The sequence below is a fragment of the Ictidomys tridecemlineatus genome, chromosome 2 (assembly GCF_052094955.1).
Source record: "Ictidomys tridecemlineatus isolate mIctTri1 chromosome 2, mIctTri1.hap1, whole genome shotgun sequence".
Lineage (NCBI taxonomy): Eukaryota > Metazoa > Chordata > Mammalia > Rodentia > Sciuridae > Ictidomys > Ictidomys tridecemlineatus.
The window spans coordinates 175,248,320-175,266,276 of record NC_135478.1 but is presented as its reverse complement, the minus strand read 5'-3'; the positions used below and the strand labels follow the sequence as shown (position 1 = coordinate 175,266,276).

At 41.0% G+C, this 17,957-nt stretch overlaps 2 protein-coding genes across 50 annotated transcripts in view; one reads left to right on the top strand and one right to left on the bottom strand.

The window, feature by feature from the left end:
- LOC110597581 (LHFPL tetraspan subfamily member 3 protein) overlaps positions 1-17,957 on the bottom strand; it is a 518,310-nt gene that overhangs the window by 238,885 nt on the left and 261,468 nt on the right. The window lies entirely within an intron of this gene.
- LOC120891895 (uncharacterized) overlaps positions 1-17,957 on the top strand; it is a 210,890-nt gene that overhangs the window by 133,324 nt on the left and 59,609 nt on the right. For 5 of the 47 annotated variants that reach the window (XR_013435177.1, XR_013435203.1, XR_013435184.1 and 2 more), the window contains one exon: positions 8,121-8,229. The exons of 39 other annotated variants lie outside the window; for them this stretch is intronic. Coding sequence is in view for 3 of the 8 variants with exons in the window: in XM_078040222.1 (XP_077896348.1) it covers positions 8,121-8,229 (109 nt within the window). In the remaining 5 variants the exon portion in view is untranslated. Of the gene's footprint in view, positions 1-8,120; positions 8,230-14,209; positions 16,372-17,163; positions 17,213-17,957 lie in introns of those variants that run through there. 3 more of the 47 variants (XR_013435204.1, XR_013435197.1, XM_078040223.1) reach the window with 2 other exon arrangements.

The following is a 17,957-nucleotide window of genomic DNA, read 5'->3' as shown; positions in this document are numbered from 1 at the left end:
GGAAGAGAGAGTTTTAAAGCTATGACCTCTGAGCTGAGCCAGGAAAGGAGATTTGTAGCAGGTTGGAGACGAAGCTTCAGAGTAGGAAAGAGAAGGACAGGGTGGACAGGAATTAAATGGGGGAGGGATCTCTCTCTCTATATATATATCTCCCAGTTTTACCCTCAATGACTGTCACTTCAACCTGAATACCATATATATATAATATATGTGTACATACATACATTCCATATATCCCTCCCCCATTTAACTGCATTGGAAAGACATATGTAATAATTTTTCAATACAATAATTTTTCATTTACAAATAATGTACTTTACCTTATCTATATTATACCTAAATAAAAATATTTGAAGAGCCTCCCCAAAACATGATTGCAGATGGTCTTATATTTTTGGTCAACTCAGGGAGTCCAAGAGAGGCCTGGGGAGGTGAGAGGAGAATGCTATGGGGAGGGCGATCCCAGTAACCTTGTGGTCACTGTGGTCACTGTAGATTCCTTGCAGCAGGGCCTTTGTGGGCTGATTAATATCCACAGGGCCACACTTTTAGATCCTTTTCAGAAAGCACCGAGGGAAAGGATGCTCATGTGTGTCGATCATCCCCCCACTCCCTCAGAGTCATACATCAGTCTCTGTTGGGAGGTCTGGTCAGCAGGTTCCAGGTACATTGAGGGAAACTGAGAAGCTGGGGCTGAGAGTAGTGAGTTGGCAGTGTCATACCTCTAAAAGCAGCCCCCCCCCAACACCAAAGAATTTATTTCCCAGCAAGAGCCATTCCAGTTCCTGTTTCCCTACTCTCTGGCCCACACCAGGACTCAAGAGGCTAATAGATTCACTTGGGTTAAGCTCATTTAAAGTCACTGTTGCATACAACAGTATTTAGAAATCATGCAAGAATAAACTGCCTCTGTGGAGCAAGGTTTTCATTTGCCCTCCCTCATTCCCATCTTACCTATTTTCCCTGGAATCATATAAAGCACATTTAGCCCATTCAGGGATATTGGATGAAACCAAATAAAAAATTAGCTGCCGTAATCTTGTTTGTTTTATTGAGGCAGAGAAGCTCAAATTATTTTTTTGAATGACCAGATTGATTATATATAGTTTTAAATCAAATGTCAAAATTCTGAAATCTGCAACAAGAGAAATAAAACCTCTCCAGTAAAGAAAACCCCTAAGTCTTTTTCTCTTCTTTTGTTACAGGAGTAATTTTATTGGAAAAACAAAATGCGGTGCTTTTCTGGAGACAAAAGCACAATCACTAGTACCAACCTTTATCAATGCCACACAAAAGCAGAGGTATTTTGTTTAACACCAGAAACCTACAAATGAAAAACTGAAAGTCATTGGTAACCAAGGAAACTAACAGTGAATGGTTGAGTGTAGCTGGAATTCGTTCAAAGGGAGATAAGAAGAGGCAGGAGAAAGATAATGCAACATAGGTTAAAATCCCGCTGCAGGAAAAGCTGCACCGTGGCGAAATACTTTGTATGTGTCACCACTATCAGCAGTGCCCTAATTTTGTAACAAAATTCCCTGCTACAAAAAATTCAACCCAAGGAATATGTATTTTAATTTTAGTCCCCAGAGGAGTTAGTTATGTTTTATAATAAGGGCAATTTGATATTTCATTTTGTTTGGGACCCTTTATGCATGCCCAGTTTTGCCCTCAATGACTGTCACTTCAACCTGAATACCAAATGCTACTTTCTGCCAAAATGTTTATATGCTTCTCTGATGACCAAATCATCATTCCTAGAATAGAACATCATCAGTCGTAGCTAGTCACGATGCAAACCCAGATACCTGTCTACCCAATTACCGTTCTCCATTTTTAATCACCAGCCCAAAGCATTCACAAATGCCTGCTGAATGCTGAGTGGAAATTCAGAGGAAGCAAGATGTGGAACCCTAGGGCAAGAAAAAGAGAACCTCAGAGATAGAACAAACATGGAGTAAAAAATTCAAAGACATCCAATGGGAAAAAAAGAGCAAGAGAAAACAGGAATGGTACTTAGCTATACAGTACTGTACCTAAGGGTGGACAGATGGAGTGAGCGGAACAAGGGTTGACATCACTTAGGGAAGTCTTCCTGAACTATCTCAAAGAGGAAGGGAAGAAGGCACGAGGAGAAGGAGCCATAAGAAGTTCCTGAGCTAGTAATACGTCACAGTGTGAATGCTCAGAGGCAGGACTGAACAATATGTACTTGGATAAGGGAATGAGTGTGCAAGTGTGCACAGAGATAGGTGTGTATGTGTGTGTGTGTGTGAGAGAGAGAGAGAAAGGTTTGCTTAGTCTTCACATGTCATATAACCTGCACTATTGGAAAGCGGATAAAGAAGTATGTGATTAGGAATTTGGAGATGGTAGGATCAGAACTGGAAAGAGACTAAAAAATCACACTGTTCAGCCCGTCATTTTCAGGCACATGAATATTCAAACCATTGGGTGTATATAGCACCTCATTTCTTTTTATAGTTTCTGAAATGAGACTCAATGACCTTACAAATATTATCATTACAACCATTTACTGAGTGCTTTCTGCATGCCAGATGCCTCACTCAGAAGGCTATGCATAGTATGTCTAATCTTCCTACTGTTCTTACAAGGTAGGTACAATTATCCTTATCTAACAGATGAGAAATCAGTGGTACAGAGAAGTTAGGTAGCTTGCCCAAGGTCACACAGGGAGGAATCTGGACTGCAGATCCAAGTCTGATTGCCAAGTTGGAACATTTGCAGCATAACATCCTGCTTCAGAGGGTACTGGATCCAGGAAATTGTTTACTTCTGATAGTCCATCTACATCCATTTGATCCTAGAACATGTCTGAATATGCAACACAAACAAAACTTTCAGACATCATCATCATCTGAAGGGAACTGATTCCTCTGGTCAGTCCTTAGAGTTTCTGCCAGGGATACAGGGCAGAAAAGCAGTCTGATGCTGTGGACAGATATCACATCTGCTTTCCTGCCTCTGTTCTTAGATGAATGCAGCTGACTCAGAAACCCATTAATTATACTGCGTGTGGAGTTGCAATCCGAGGGGACCTACTTGTGGTTTTTCTTTGGATGAGAGTCAGGATTCCTTGGCATGAAATGAATGGGCAAACCTTAGGTGCCATCCGAAGATATTTTTAATGTGAGCGTTGTCATGCAGGAAGTTGCTCCCAATTAAGCTTAAGTAGTGGGCAAAAAAATGCTGTCTCTAGGGAAGCAACATCACCTGGCTCTGAATGGAGGCTGCTGGCACGCGGCTTGACAGAATGAGTCGGGCATGTGGATTTTTGGGGGTATGCCAAACAACAAATTAGTCCCGCATCTAGTAGATGAGGCTGTAATTTCTTTTCCTGGCTGGGAGGAGGGGTGAACTTTTGCAGGTGAACACTCTGAGAAATCCCCATAGGCAGGTGGAATATCACAGCCTTCCCGGCAAATCTGAAGGATGGAAAGGGTGAGCCCCACATGGATGTGGACTAAACCAGTTTAGAACAGGGATTCACCAATGGTGGATGTTAAATACAGCTTGTGGTCTGTTATGGTAGGGCCCATGAGGAAGAATGACTTTTATATTTTCAAAGGGCTAGAAAAAGAAGAAAAATATATGACAAGAGACTAAATATGAACTACAAAGCCTAAAACACTTGCTATCTGGCCTTTTACAGAGAAAAATCTGGCTGACCCTGATTTTGGACATTGTCTTTCTGGGGTCCCTCATGGTTCTACTCTGGATATCTGATCACCTGTGCACTTGTGTTTTTTAACCTGACCTCAGTTTTGGATTCAATCTTTCTTTTCTCCTGGATCTTTCCACTTGGCTTAAAAATACATTTGCATTTACATAACCTTGACCAAATTCAAGCTCCTCTGAGCCCTTTTCTCCACCAGGCCTGACCCTGGGCCCTTCAAGACCACAGACTCTCAGCACAAATGACTTCATTCACCGCTCTCTGTGATAACTTTGGAACTCTACCATGGTTTCTAATGGTGTAAGGCAGGGTCCCTGGAATGACCCAGCCCCCTAAGTTCATGTATGGGAAAGCTCCAGGCTCCAAAAGAAGTTATGACTTGGTCCAGTCAAAACCTGAAGACAGGAGCCTGTTCCCCTGGCCCTGTGGGAGGTAGGAACCTAACTCTGGGAAGCCCCTGCTCATTCCTGACACCGGCTTCCTCATTCTCCTTTTTAAATGCTCAGTCATCTCTGTACAGATTGAAACTGAGCTCACTTTTTGCTGGACTGCCTATATACTTAGTGAAATCTGTCATTAGGGCCTTACCCAGGGTGGCTTCGTTTCTCACTGACTCAACACTTGCAGCTTTGGTCCCTCGTTCAACACCTCCAAGTGCTTTCCTCCACCCACTCTTCGCTTTCCAGCAATCAGTGCTATCTCCAGAAAGTGTGATCTCCTGCAGCAGAGGGGTGGGAGGCATTTGGCCCCATGCTCAGACCTTTTCTAAAACTCCCCCCAAGTGTCCAGGACAGTGCCGTCAGCTGGTTTGACTCCTCTCTCTCTGAGGAATTTGCTCTCTTTCCTCCAATCCACCCTTCAACCTGGGTGCTGTCTGCTGGGTTCTGCTTTCCCATGCCTCCTTCTCCACCCTCTCCACACCCTCACTGATGGCCTCAACCAACACCATCTACAGCCTCAGGTTACCAACTCAATGTTTCAAGTGGCTCTGGACTTCTCATCCTCTCAGATTCAGATGTGCCAAACCAAATACCCTCTTGTCCCACAGTCTACTCCTCTTGCCTCTCCCTTCTTCATTGAAAGCATCTCCATTAACCTAGTGGCCAAGCTTGGACACTCAGACACCTGTCTCTCCCTCCTCAGATGATTTGTGCACTTCATCACAAAACCTCTGGATTCTCTAGGGGGGCATAAGTAAGGTGACTAACATTTATTGATCATCTGTTGTATAATCAGGAAAACATGCAAAACACCCCACATAGGTGATATCATTTAAATCCTCATAACAATTTGGGGGTTTGGAATTATGAACATTTTGTAAATCAGTAAATTGAGAAAGGCTACTCATTTTCCCATAGTCTCACCACTAATGCAGAGGCTGAGTCCAGAGCACATACTCCCATGTGCTTCAAGGACAAGATCAAAGCAGTGGCATATGCTGGAGGCACAGAAGAAATCAGAAACCTATCACCGTAACACTTACTCCGAGACAGATGTGAAAATACCAGGCTCAAGTCATTTTTGCTTCTTTTGTATGCTTCTGTGAAATAATCATGATGTGGGATCCCTTGTATCCAAGTCAGTCCTGCCTGCATGAGAAACAAAGGGAGGTACACTGCCTCCCTTGTCTACATACTACAAGGCTGAGGGCATATGCTAGGGTGAGCATTTGATCCAGTGCCAGGCATAGAGGCACCACGGAGCAGGTGCCAAGGCCCCGGGGGCACCGGGCTGCACACAGTCGTGTTTCCCCAGAGATAGTTAATCCTTTGAACATCTTGGGTTCACACAGCTCACAATGCCTTCCAGCCAGTTATCCTAGGCTTTCAAATCTTCATTTCAGAATACTGGCAATAAGCAGTACAGACAATCTAGCCTTTGTTCAAATCTCTACCAGTTTTAGAGCTTGAGGAGGTTTGGATTTTTTAGGTCATGGCAGAGAAACTGTACTGCTAGGGAAAGTGCTTCTCGGTGTGGTCCATTAAACGGTAGCCTGGTTCCTACTTATTCAAAGATCTGATAAACTTCCCTGGGTGGCTTGGCTCAAATTCACTTGCTGCACACCCCCCGCAGTGCTATGTAGTCTGACTGATTCTTGTGGTGGCTGCTCCTTCACCCCATGGCGGCACACAGAGGTGACCCTGCTGACACATGAAGATGGTTAGTTAGACTCTTAAAAGTCCTTTGAGGTGAAGACAGATTCATGCTGAAGCAAGTCACTGTTGAGCCTGACTTTTTTTTTTTTTTTTAACCAAACTCTCTGACAACATGAATCATTCATTTGATAAGTTCCACTGTGATGCTCCACAGGAATTTTGAATCATGTTAAGTGGTTGTCCCCACTTTGCTTTCTACAGTGCCGTCCCCTTGTCCTGCCATGAACTTCTTTTCTACCTCCCTCTGTGCCTAGCACAACATCCCTTCTTACACTGTAGACTGTCTACCCGCCACACTGCGACCTTGATCCAAGCAAAGGGTAGCCAGCAGCTCGTAGCAGGAAGACGCTCAACTTCCTGAAGCCGAAAAGCTTTCTGGAGGTCACAGACTCTAAGGCTGAGGTATAATGAGAACAATGCCTTCAGGAAGGAATTCACCAATCTTAATGGGCTGATTTAATTTTGCTCCTGTGCAGCTACGCATTGTTATTGTGAGCTTTGTATGAAACGTTTCCCTCATATTCCCTACTCACTAAGGAGGGGGAGCAGCAGGGAGAAACGATTTCTACCATCGCCCCTATTACATGGGAATTGTCTACCAAAGCGCCTCCTCCCTGCCCCACGTTGTGGGTTCTCCAGCATCTTCTAAGGCTCTTGGGGATGTGCGCATCCCTCCCTGGAGCCCTGCTCAGTCTGTCCCTGGGGAAACATCCTCATTTATGGTGGCCTAATAGTAGCCTCTTGCTATATACCACTTCTACAGTTCACCTCACCAGAGCACGGGGCATCCAGCTGGTTGATGTCTTTCCACTATGTAAGTCACTACGGATCTCACTGCTGGGATGGGATTTAAAACAGGCCCCTGGAGACACTTGTGCCATTAGAAACTAAATGTTGTGTATGTTTGTAACAACTTTGCTAATGTTTCTGAAGTCTTAAATCGTCTCCACTCACAAATTAATGGCATTTGGGACCCCATGATAAACTTAAAAAAAAAAATTTTAGTTGTAGATGGACACAATACCTTTACTTTATTTATTTATGTGATGCTGAGAATTGAACCCAGTGCCCCATACATGCTAGGTAAGTGCTCTACCACTGAGCCACAACCCCAGCCCCGCTGTAAGCTTTTTTTTTTTATTGATTTCATTTTTTTTAAATACACAACAGTGGAATGCATTACAATTCTTATTACACATATAGAGCAAAATTTTTCATATCTTTGTATATAAAGTATGTTCACGCCAATTCATGTCTTTATACATGTATCTTTTTTTTCCCCACCATAAGCTTTAATGAGTTACCATCTTCATGGTTTTCAGAGACTGGCTGAAATACTAATGGCTTTTGTGCCAATTGTTTACAAAAAAATAATGCTTTGCTGTTGTGTTTATTGTTGTCCTAGAATGAGCTGCTCTGTGTAAGCCTGGTCCAGTCACCTGATGACTGCCACCATGGACCTCTGGATTGCCCTGATGCTGAATATTCTTAATGGTTCATGTCCCACCTGATAGAAACAAGGACATGGAGTCACTTCCCCTAGCTTCGCCTTCTCTCAGCAGGAAGCAGCTTGGAGACGTCATTGCCCATTTTCCCATAGAAATGAAATGTAAAAATTGACAGTGGGGAAATATAAATTGGTCCACTTTGTGCTTTGAAGGTATCCCTTGCTGCTCTGCCAATAAAACCCCCCAAACCAAAGACCAAACCAAACTAAAACTACAGAAAATGGGTTCTTTGATAAGGTTTCCTGTTGTCTGTATCCTAGAGTAGTGCTTCTCAAACTTCAATGGGCTTATTGAAGTTATTGAAAGATTCTTGGTCAACGGATCATAGAAGAGATTTGAGATTCTGCATATGTGACAAGCACCTAGGTGCTGGCCATGTGCACTGCTGCCCCCATTTCTTTGGATGCACGGTCCTGGATTCAATGGTTCTGTGACAGCATATTTAGTGGACCACTCCAAGAAAGCCCATGTTCCAGTTTGGGACACAGAGTTACTTTCCCTGCTCCTGCTGCTCCCCTTAACCTATCTAAATTTACATGACAGTGTAGTGGCCTTGTAACAGGAGACTGTATCCAGTTTGTCAAAAATCCAAATGCAATAAATGCTATAGTTTGGTCCCCTCCACACTTTTGGACTCATCTTCTGCCCTCCTTCCTCATCTCATTCACCTTCCCAGAACTCATATTTGCTGAAAGGTCACTATGGGCCAGATTCTATCACTTTATCCCTAAAATTTTCCTATGCTCTTTCATTCCTCAGGGCTTCCTCAAACACCACCCCTTTACCAGGAATCCCCTGTGCTCTGCCTTCTGCTGTTGAGTGGTAAGAGCCACTTCCTCTACTGGGAAGTGTTCCTGCACCTTCCCAGGTGGGTTGGTTAAACCCTTCTCTTTCCTGGACAGATGTTTTATTTTGTTCATTTTCCTGTCTCTTTCCATTACATGTACTGTGCAGGCTATGAGTTCTTTAGGGACCTTGAAAGTGTCTTGCCATTTATTACTAGTGTCCATTCCAGTACCTTTCTAAGATCTTAGAATTAATGCAATAAAGTGAATTCTGCTTGTAAATGTATTTACTCTTCAGAGCAGTCAAACCCTCTCTCAACTCCTTGGCTGTGAGGTTAGGAAAGCAGTATACAAATGATGCGGTCCATCAACCCACTATACTGGAAGACAAAGTAAGGAAAAATGGGAAGGAGAAGGAACTTGAAAAGACTCAGGCCAGGCAGGATGTGTCTACAGAGCTTCCATGGTTTATGTTGGACAATCAGCAAGACTCGCTGAACACAGCAGAATTAAATATCCCTGTGTGGTACTCTGAGAGGCAGAATCTGGTGAAGAGCATGGATCCCTGGATCAGATGACCTGCCCTTAATCTGAGCAAACTATGATCCTTTTAGAGCCCTGTTTTCCTGATAGGACCAGAACTCACTGCACAGGCAGAAGTTATAGGATGTGAATGGGTTTATCTATTACCAGCACTTATCTCAGTGCCTGGCACAAAACAAGCACCATCTGCATACATCATAGTTACCATGTCACATCTTATCACATTTATCTGAAGGAAACTAAAAATATAAGCTTGGTCCCCAGCTGGGTGACACTGGGCAGGTTACCAAATCTTACCTAACCTTTACAAACTTCCAAATATTCAAGTGGAAATAATGTTATAATGGTCTTGATTCTGTGATTAACACCGATGGAAAGCCATTCATTGGTTTAATGACAGATTTTTTTTTTTTAGGAGTCTGGAGAAAGAAAACATTAATGTACATATAATCAGAGAGTTTCATCCTAGAATTGAGGAAATGTGACTGGTTGGAGGGCTTGGAGAGAATCTCTGGGAACTCCTGAGCACAGTGCTTGGCGGGAAGCTCCCAGTACACACAGCTATTATTGTCAATATTATGAACAGAAGCAGACCATGAATTGCAACAGCACTCACTTCAGGACTTGTGCTCTTGTCTATAGCTTCCTACACAGGAGAGGTTCTTCAGGAATAATTTTCTCCATGCTTTGATTATGAGATGGAAATGGCCCAACCGCATCAGTAAAGAAGCTCAGAACATGTATCTAAATATCCTACAGAAATTAATCTCCAATCAGTTCACTAGAAGCCTTCTTCAGAAGACAGAAATCACTGCTGATATGAGTTAATCTATTTTAATTAGCAGGCATATGAGGCCAATTATCCACTTATTTCAATGCCATCCATTGCACCCATGGAGTAGAGCAGTCTCTGGTGGTTGGCTGACCAAGCTTCTTCCTGACTCCTTTCCTCCTGCCACTTTTCCAAGGGATGGTCAGTGGGGGTCTGCTATAGGCTTTCTAGGGAACTTCTGCTTTCCTGATAAAATGCTGTCTATTCCTCTCCTTCCTTTTTCCTAAAGGAAGATACAACAGATGGTAGGAACTTCAGCAATCATTGAACAACGTAAGGAAAAGAGGAGAACCGAGGAGATTTCTGCACTAGGTTTTTAGAGTTGTTGAATAAATTCTAGGATTTTATATGAGGAAAAATATAATTCCATTTATTTTAGCCACTCTAATTGAATATGCTGCTATTTGCAGCTGAATGCATTCTTAATTAATAGTATATAGCACAAAAATGAATATTTGTTGTGATGAAACACTGTAAATGGTGCTAAGAACCAATGCAACAACAGGAAGACAGATCACCAACAACTCTTTCTAGATATTTCTAGATGTAGAACTAAAATCAATAATTCCAGTCCCATTCTTTACATTTCCTTGGAGACTGGATGAATATTTTCCTCAGGAAGGAATCACTAGCTCAAGCCAAATTCAGCTACCAGAGATCCAGAGGCATCCTGAGTTGGAATATGTGGGCCTGCATTAGTTCAGATTATTTCACGAGGGGTACTGAATGCCATGAACCTTTCTTTCTTTCTTTTTTCCTTTTTCCTTTTTGGTACATTAAATCCAGTGGTGCTTTGTAGGTTTTATTTTGAGACAGATTCTCACCAAGTTGCTTAGGGCTTCACTAGGTTGATGAAGCTGGCTTTGAATTTGTGATACTCTTGCCTCAGCCTCCCAACTTGCTGGGATTACAGGCTTGTGCCACTGCGCCTGGCTAATGCTATGAACCTTTCTGAACAAAAGGTTTCTAGAATTGGTCAATTTATTGAAAAACAGAGGTAAAAAATCCGTATGCATCAGCTAGGATGGTGCTTTTATTAGGTTAAATGAAAAAGAGTAAGTAATTAAGAATGCCTGTGAAATTTAACGAAGGTATTTCTGACACCTTTCATTGGACAATGGACAGGAGCCATGATTCTGGGATAAAGAATATTTATAATGGTCACAGTACTCTGGAGACAAAATCGAGACACTCATGTTGATGGCTCCCTGAGAGCCCAGTGGTGGAGGATGGGCCAGGCACTGTGCTTATCCATCTTTGTATTCCAGCACCTACACACAGAACCTGGTATTCAACAGAAGTTTGCTAAATGATGAATAAATGAAATCATTTCTATAAATAGTGAGTTGGTAATTCAAGTTTCATTGCTGTACTCTTAAGTACATTACATTTGTGGAAAACCAACTTAGTGACTAATGATTTAGGTTATATAAACATTCAATAGCATAGTCCCCTATAATTATGTTTGTGTTTGATTAGGACAACTATAATTTGTGCCTTCCCATTTAATTTGTTTTAGTATAACTCACTTTACAAGTTAACTTGGATAGTCTTCCCAGTTAAAACAATTTTCTTATTGAGTTTAGAATCTATTTTCCCACTGAAAACCAGGTAATGCATCCAGAAAAGTTTCAGATCTCTCTTCCCTCCACTTGCCAATTCTTATATTCTATTTTACAGAAATAAAACTCTGAGTCATATTTCCTCTTTGTGGCTGGGTGTGGTGGCACATGCCTGTAATTCCAGTGTCTCAGGAGGCTGAGGCAGGAGGATTGAAGGTTCAAAGCCAGTCTCAATCAGTCTTAGTGAGGCTCTAAGCAACTTAGTGAGACTCTGTCTCAAAGTCTAAAAAAGGGCTGGGATCTGGCTCAGTGGTTAAGTGCCACTGGATTCAATTCCTAGTACCAAAAAGAAGAAAAAAAGGCCTCATTATTAATACTTATAGTGCTATTTTTCTTTACTTACAATGATGTTAATGAAAAAAAAATGTTAGTATGGTACACCATAGAAAAGAAAACTTGGAGTCCTTGGTGAGCAGCTGGTGATCCAAGTGGAAGTGAAGGAATTGTTTAAAATATATGTTTGTAAACTGATTTACTGACCCGCTTACAATATAACTGGCATTTGGGTTGTAGCTGTACATAATTAATCTTTATGTAACCAGGGAAATGATGATCAGAGAGGGTGAGTATCTTATCCTTGGTTACTCAGTAAGAGGTGGTGCCTAGAGTCAAACCCAAGTGTGCCTGAGAGTAAAGCTTCATGTGCCTCCCACTAGGCCCACTGCCTGGAGAGGTATGAGGAGGTCTCTCCATGAAGATTAAAATCCTGATTCCAAAGAGCATCACTATAGTTATTCTACCTTAAGAAAACCCACCCCATGGAGCAGAGATATGAGAGTTTCTCACTTTCTGTTTTAGCTTTTTTTTTTTTTCTTTTTTTGCTGCTGTGACTAAAAGACCTGATCAGAACAATTGTAGAGGAGGAAAAATTTATTTAGGGGTTCATGGTTTCAGAGGTCTCAGTCCATAGACAGCTGGCTCCAATCCTCCAGGGGCTCCAGGTAAGGTAGAAGGAGGGAAGCAGCTCACATGATGATCAGGAAGCATTAAGACTCTACTTATGAGATACAAAATATACACCCCAACAGCACACCCCAGGGACCCACCTCCTCCAGCCACACCCTACCCAACTCCAATCACCACCCAGTTAATCCAGTCAGGGGATTGATTCACTGATTGGGTTAAGACTCTCACAACCCAATAATTTCTTCTCTAAACCTTGCATTGTTTCACACACGAGCTTCTGGGGGACACCTAATATCAAAACCATAATACTTCTCACCAGGATGTAGATATGTACCTGAAGGAACATTTTGCTGTATTTCTAAGTGACGTCTTTCACAGAATTATTTTGCATTCTCTTTTTATCAGGAAAACAATTATTGTGAGGCATTCTTAAGGGACATAGTATTCATCAAGGAATTTTTAAAAAGTTCTTTTCAATTATGTTCCTTATGATAAGGCCAGATGTCACTCACTCTAACTTCTTAATTTTAAATATAATCAAGCGAAGGATGAATTTATTTGAAAACATTCTAAAGAGGACTGGGGCTGGGGAGGGCTTACATTGTCCAAAGGTGTCAAAGCCATTACTACTAAATTAAAAAAAATAAAGTAAAATAACTTCAGCTTTATTTTAAAAATTTGGACAAATTTTGTGTTTTAGGTCAAAATATGGTTATTTTGTTCTTTTAAAATTTTTTTTAACATTTACTCTTCAGTTGTAGTTGGATATAATATCTTTAATTAATTAATTTATTTGTATGTGGTGCTGAGGATCGAACTCAGGGCCTTACCTGTGCTAGGCAAGATGTTTTAGAGCAAAACTAAGTAAACACAAATGCAGGCACACACATATATTCTGTAGCTCACTTTAAAAAATAAATATTAACATACAATAAAATCTCTTTTGCACTTTACTTTTTTGTACAATTGCACTTTAATCTACTATATATGTACACCATAATTTAACTGCCTCCCATTTGATGAACATAAAGTTTCTAATGTTTTTACTGTAGTGACTAACCTTGTACACACATTTTGTACATGTTCAGGTATATCTGTAGGAAAAATCCTAGAACACCAATTGCTCAGCCAAAGCATGTGTGCATTTACAATCTGATAGATAACACCATATCATTCGTTGGAATTGAGCCAAGTTATTCTACACAAGCTATGTATGGAAATATGTTTCTTCATGGCCTCACCAACACAGTGAGTTATCAAGTTTTTGAAGTTTTGCTAATCTGAGAGATGAAAATGTTATCTCAGTAAAATTTGAATTTATACTTTTCTTACTATGAGTTAAAATGAATATTTTTCACATGTTTGAGCCATTTGCATTCCCTTTTTTGTGACCTGTTTTTCATATACAGTACTTTGCTTGTTTTTCTCCTACTTCATGTTTTTATTACTGATTTCCAGGAGTTCTTTATATAATTGATAAGTTCACTACTTTGTGATACAAGTTTCACAGTCTGCATCCCCATCTTTGATTTCTCTTAAATATCTTTGTTGTCTCTATGATAATTCAAGCAGCTCCAGTGAGCTGGGGTTGAATTTTGATTCTGCAATCAAAAGTGAATTAGTACAGGCAATTAATGCATCCTTGGAAGTGCTTTATATTAATTCTATAATGTGGCAGAAAGAAACTGAAAAACATTTACAAATTTAGAAATGCTCTAAGATACTTAGCAATAACAATATTGAACACTTATTGTATGTTTACCAAGTACTGAGTTGAAGCACTGGACATACACTTTCATTCAATCTCTACAAGAAGTCAGTTTTATTTTATAGCCCAGGTAAATTACATAAATTGCCTGCTCATCCTGCTTATTGCTTTAAGAAATTCAAGATTCAGACCCAGAGTTTGAGGTATGGCCTGGGAGCTACACTGTCTCTGACACTGACTTTACCTCACAAGAAGGAAAGGTTAGCCAACTAACTGCTGAAGCTGGCCCAGGCTTTTCTAGATGGGGGCTGTCAGGCCTGGCTGGGCAGGTCTCAGTGGTGCCTTTGCTCTGATGGAAGTGTTGAGGTCAGGGGAGTGGGCCTGGCTACAACTAATATGTGGTTCCAGAGGATGGAGGAGGTAAGAGACATTCTACTTTTCCTTTTGTGTAGATGAGAAGTCCAGATTAGAAATGTGCCCTGAACCTGAATACGAAGTACCAAGTTTCATGGGAGATCCACTGTTGAGAGCCACAGCCAAAGGGGCCCCAGCAAACTTCTAGCTGCCAGCAAACTTTCAGACTGCCCGCTGATGATTGGCTCAAAGCGGCCCAGCAACATCTAGCTGATTGGCTCCTCTGTGGTGATGCTCATTGGGGGACTTCTTTGGCTCCGCCCATGCGACCCAGCCAATCGGCTTCAAGAGCAGGAGGATTGTGGGAGGTGGAGAGGCGTGTGTTTGTGAGAGAGGCTTGTGGGAAGCCGGTGGTGGCAGTTGGGCTCTGAGGGTTTTTCCTGAGGAGCTGTTTTGTTTGGCCTGTGTGGTTCTAAAAATAAAGTTCGTTTCTTTTGACAAGTGGTTCCTGAATTGTGCCCAGCCAGACTTCGGCAATCCACCTATTAGAAGTTGGTTTAAGTTTTGAGAGATGGAACCATTTGAAAGAAAAAAATAATTTCAGACTTAAATTAAATATGGACTTAAATTTAAATATAAATTTGATTTATAGCATGGGTATAACTATTAAAAATTATGAAGAGAGCTTTGGGGGATCTATTTTCCATTCAAATAAGTATCTGATTCAATTTTTCAGATGTACACACAAGATTTAGCATAAAATAAAATAGAATTAATATCTAAAACATATGTAAATTCTTTTGAAAAATAAGGATTTTTGGAAGAGGATATTTTGCTGCATCTTTGGGACATCTCAGCCATAGAGCTCTCTGACACATTGCCTCTACTGAGTACCTCTAGTTGAGGGGTGTTTTTGTGCCATTATTCTTGTTTCAGATGCTAATTCCATCCACTAAGGTCTGGATTATATACACACTATCCACCTTTGCCTGAGTTTTGTTCATAATCACTTTTGTTCTTCTACTTTCCCTCTTGAAAACAACAAAAAGTAGAGGAACAGTGAACTAATCAAGAGATTGATTTCTGGGCAAAATTAATCCTTATAAATCAAAATAAAGCAGTGTAGAAAAACAAGAGTTGGACCAATGAATCAGGATGGAGAGCTGTTCCCTGTTGCCAGTTTGTCAGGAAGACCTGGGCTCAGCTGATGAGGAGCACCTGGGCTGCTCTGCAGCTGTAGAGTGAACAAAGCCTAGGCTGTGTCTCCCAGGGAAAGCAATATGGAGAATCTAGATAATCATGCATATAAGTCAATTAAAAAAAAAACTGTGTGGCTGCCTCTTTGGTATGGTGGAAATATCGCATTCAAGCAGAGACAAGGTTTGAGAACTTTAGATGGCATGTGGGATGGGGTTTTGGAGAAGAAGCCCATGTTAGTGATCCTCAACACTATTTTTCAAAACCACATGGGAGCTTTTTAAGAAAATGCCAATAGTAGGAGTTTTTATTTTTGACTCGATTGCTTTGGCATGAAGCTTGGGCTTCCTGTAGTTTAAAAGCTCCTCCAGGTGATGCTTATGTTCGGCTGGTGCCAGGAAACCACTGGGATAGATGATAGACACACTAGTGGCAGCAAGTGGGTGAAGAAGTGTCTCAAGAGGAAACAGCAGGCACTGACAGGGTCTGCCCCAGGCCTCCCTGACAGCTCTTAGCAGGACTCCAAAAGCTATTACTCCTGATGTATATCACATACTGCTAGATATTGGGTCTTTCTACCAAGAAAATTCAGCCTTGGTTATCACAAAGTGCTCAGCTTGGCACATGAAAAAGTTACTAACCTAGTGTATTAGGACAAATTCTAGACATTGCTTTCCCAAGTAAGTGTGGGCATGAATGCTGTCAATTAATCTTTGCTTTTTTAACCATCCAATATTATGTATGTGACTGTTACTGGCAATATGCAAAACTGGACTCTCTTTGACAACTGTTGAGTTGAAGAAAGCTAGCGAAGAGCTTTCACAGTGGTTTGCACTTGGGTTAGTCTGGGTGAGAGGATGTGGAAAAAACATAAGCTTTTGTACCCATAGCCACAGGACTGATCTTTCTCAGAGTCTGTTAGAAAGACTCAGGAACTGCAATTGTAATTTATGACTGCACCAGTGAAATATTTGTCTGGTGGTGAAGGAGAAACTTGATAATTAGTATTTTGACTAATGTGTGAATCAATGACAAGCTATTTTGACTACTGTCAATTCAGAAATGGGAAATGTTTTATCAGTGGCTACAGGTAACACTCAGCAAAGAACTAGTAGATGACATCCACTAATGATGCTTGGATTTGAACTAAGTTAGCTTTTCAGATCACCAACAGATTTCTCAGGATTTCTTATGGATAAGATTATGAATTCAATAGTTACACAAGAAAACTCTGCAACATTTACCACAAAGGAGAAGGGATTCCTCTGTGAACTCATTGTGCAGTGGTATTTTTAGAACTTAACTCCATTTTTAGAACTTGTACACTAAAGACAGAGCCCCTTGCTGGATTTTGCTCAGGTGGCCTGAATCTAAATTTAATTGGAAACAGCAGCTTTCAGCTGTGGTATCATCTGAAGAGCTTTCAAAAGGCCCAGGCTGCATCCCAGACTGAATAATTCAACACCTCTGGGGGTGGAGTCCAGATGTCAATAACTTGTCACATTCTCCAGGAGATGCAACGTGCAGCCAGGGTGTTAAGCTTTGGATCTGAGGTGTCCTCCAAAAGTTCATGTGTGAGAAATGTGAGAGGATTTAGAGGGGAAAGGATTGGGTTGTGAAAGCCTTAACCAAATCAGTGAATTAATCACCTGATGGGATTAATTGAGGGGTAATTAAGGCAGGTAGGATATGGCTGGAGGAGGTAAAGCACTGGGGTCATAGCTTTGGGGTATATATTTTGTATCTGGCAAGTGGAGCTCTCTCTCTCTCTCTCCCTCTCTCTGCTGCCTGATCGTCATGTGAATTGCTTCCTTCTGCCACACTCTTCCACCATGATGTACTGCCTCACCTTGAGCCCTGAGAAACAGAGCCCTGAGAAACAGTGGATTGAGACCTCTGAAACTGTGAGCCCCCTAAATAAACTTTTCCTCCTCTATAGTTGTTCTCATTGGGTCCTTTCATCATAGCGGCGAAGAAGCTGGCTGAAACACAGTTAAGCTATACTGACTTACAGCCCCCTGTGGAGTACTCAATATCTTTACTGCTCTAGTTTTACTCATGAGGTTACAAGATAAATGTAGAAACTTCAAGGAACTCTTTAAGAAAATCTATATGAAAAAAAATCATAATGCAGTTGTCTATGTATAACGATACTACTATATTAACAGTAGAAGTAATAGTCAAAAGCAGCAAAAATAATAACTAGCATTATAGATTATTTTATTCATGATAAAAAATAAGAAGTAGGTATTCTTATTATCCTCTGTTTAATAAATGAAAAAACTGAATTGGAGGCTACAGGATTCTATGGTAAGGCTCAAAGAAGTCTCTCTACCATATTCCTTTTTAAAATCCTACATCAGAAAAGGGCAGAAGAAGACAAGACCAGAAAGGCTGCCCTTCCGCAGAGATTCAAAAGAACAAGTCAGATTTACCAACAGAAGAGATTTAGAGAGATTTGGTGGGTCGGTGCCTTCTTTTCTCACTCAGAAAATTTTAATCGAAAGTTTAGACTTTAGATTTTTGCAGGCATTCACACCTCCTCTGTAGAATAGAAAAAAAATTGAAGCTATTTGAAAAATTTTAAACAAAGAAACTACTAAATAAATAAACAAAATGCTCCTTTACTAAATATCATTGAAGTTAGAC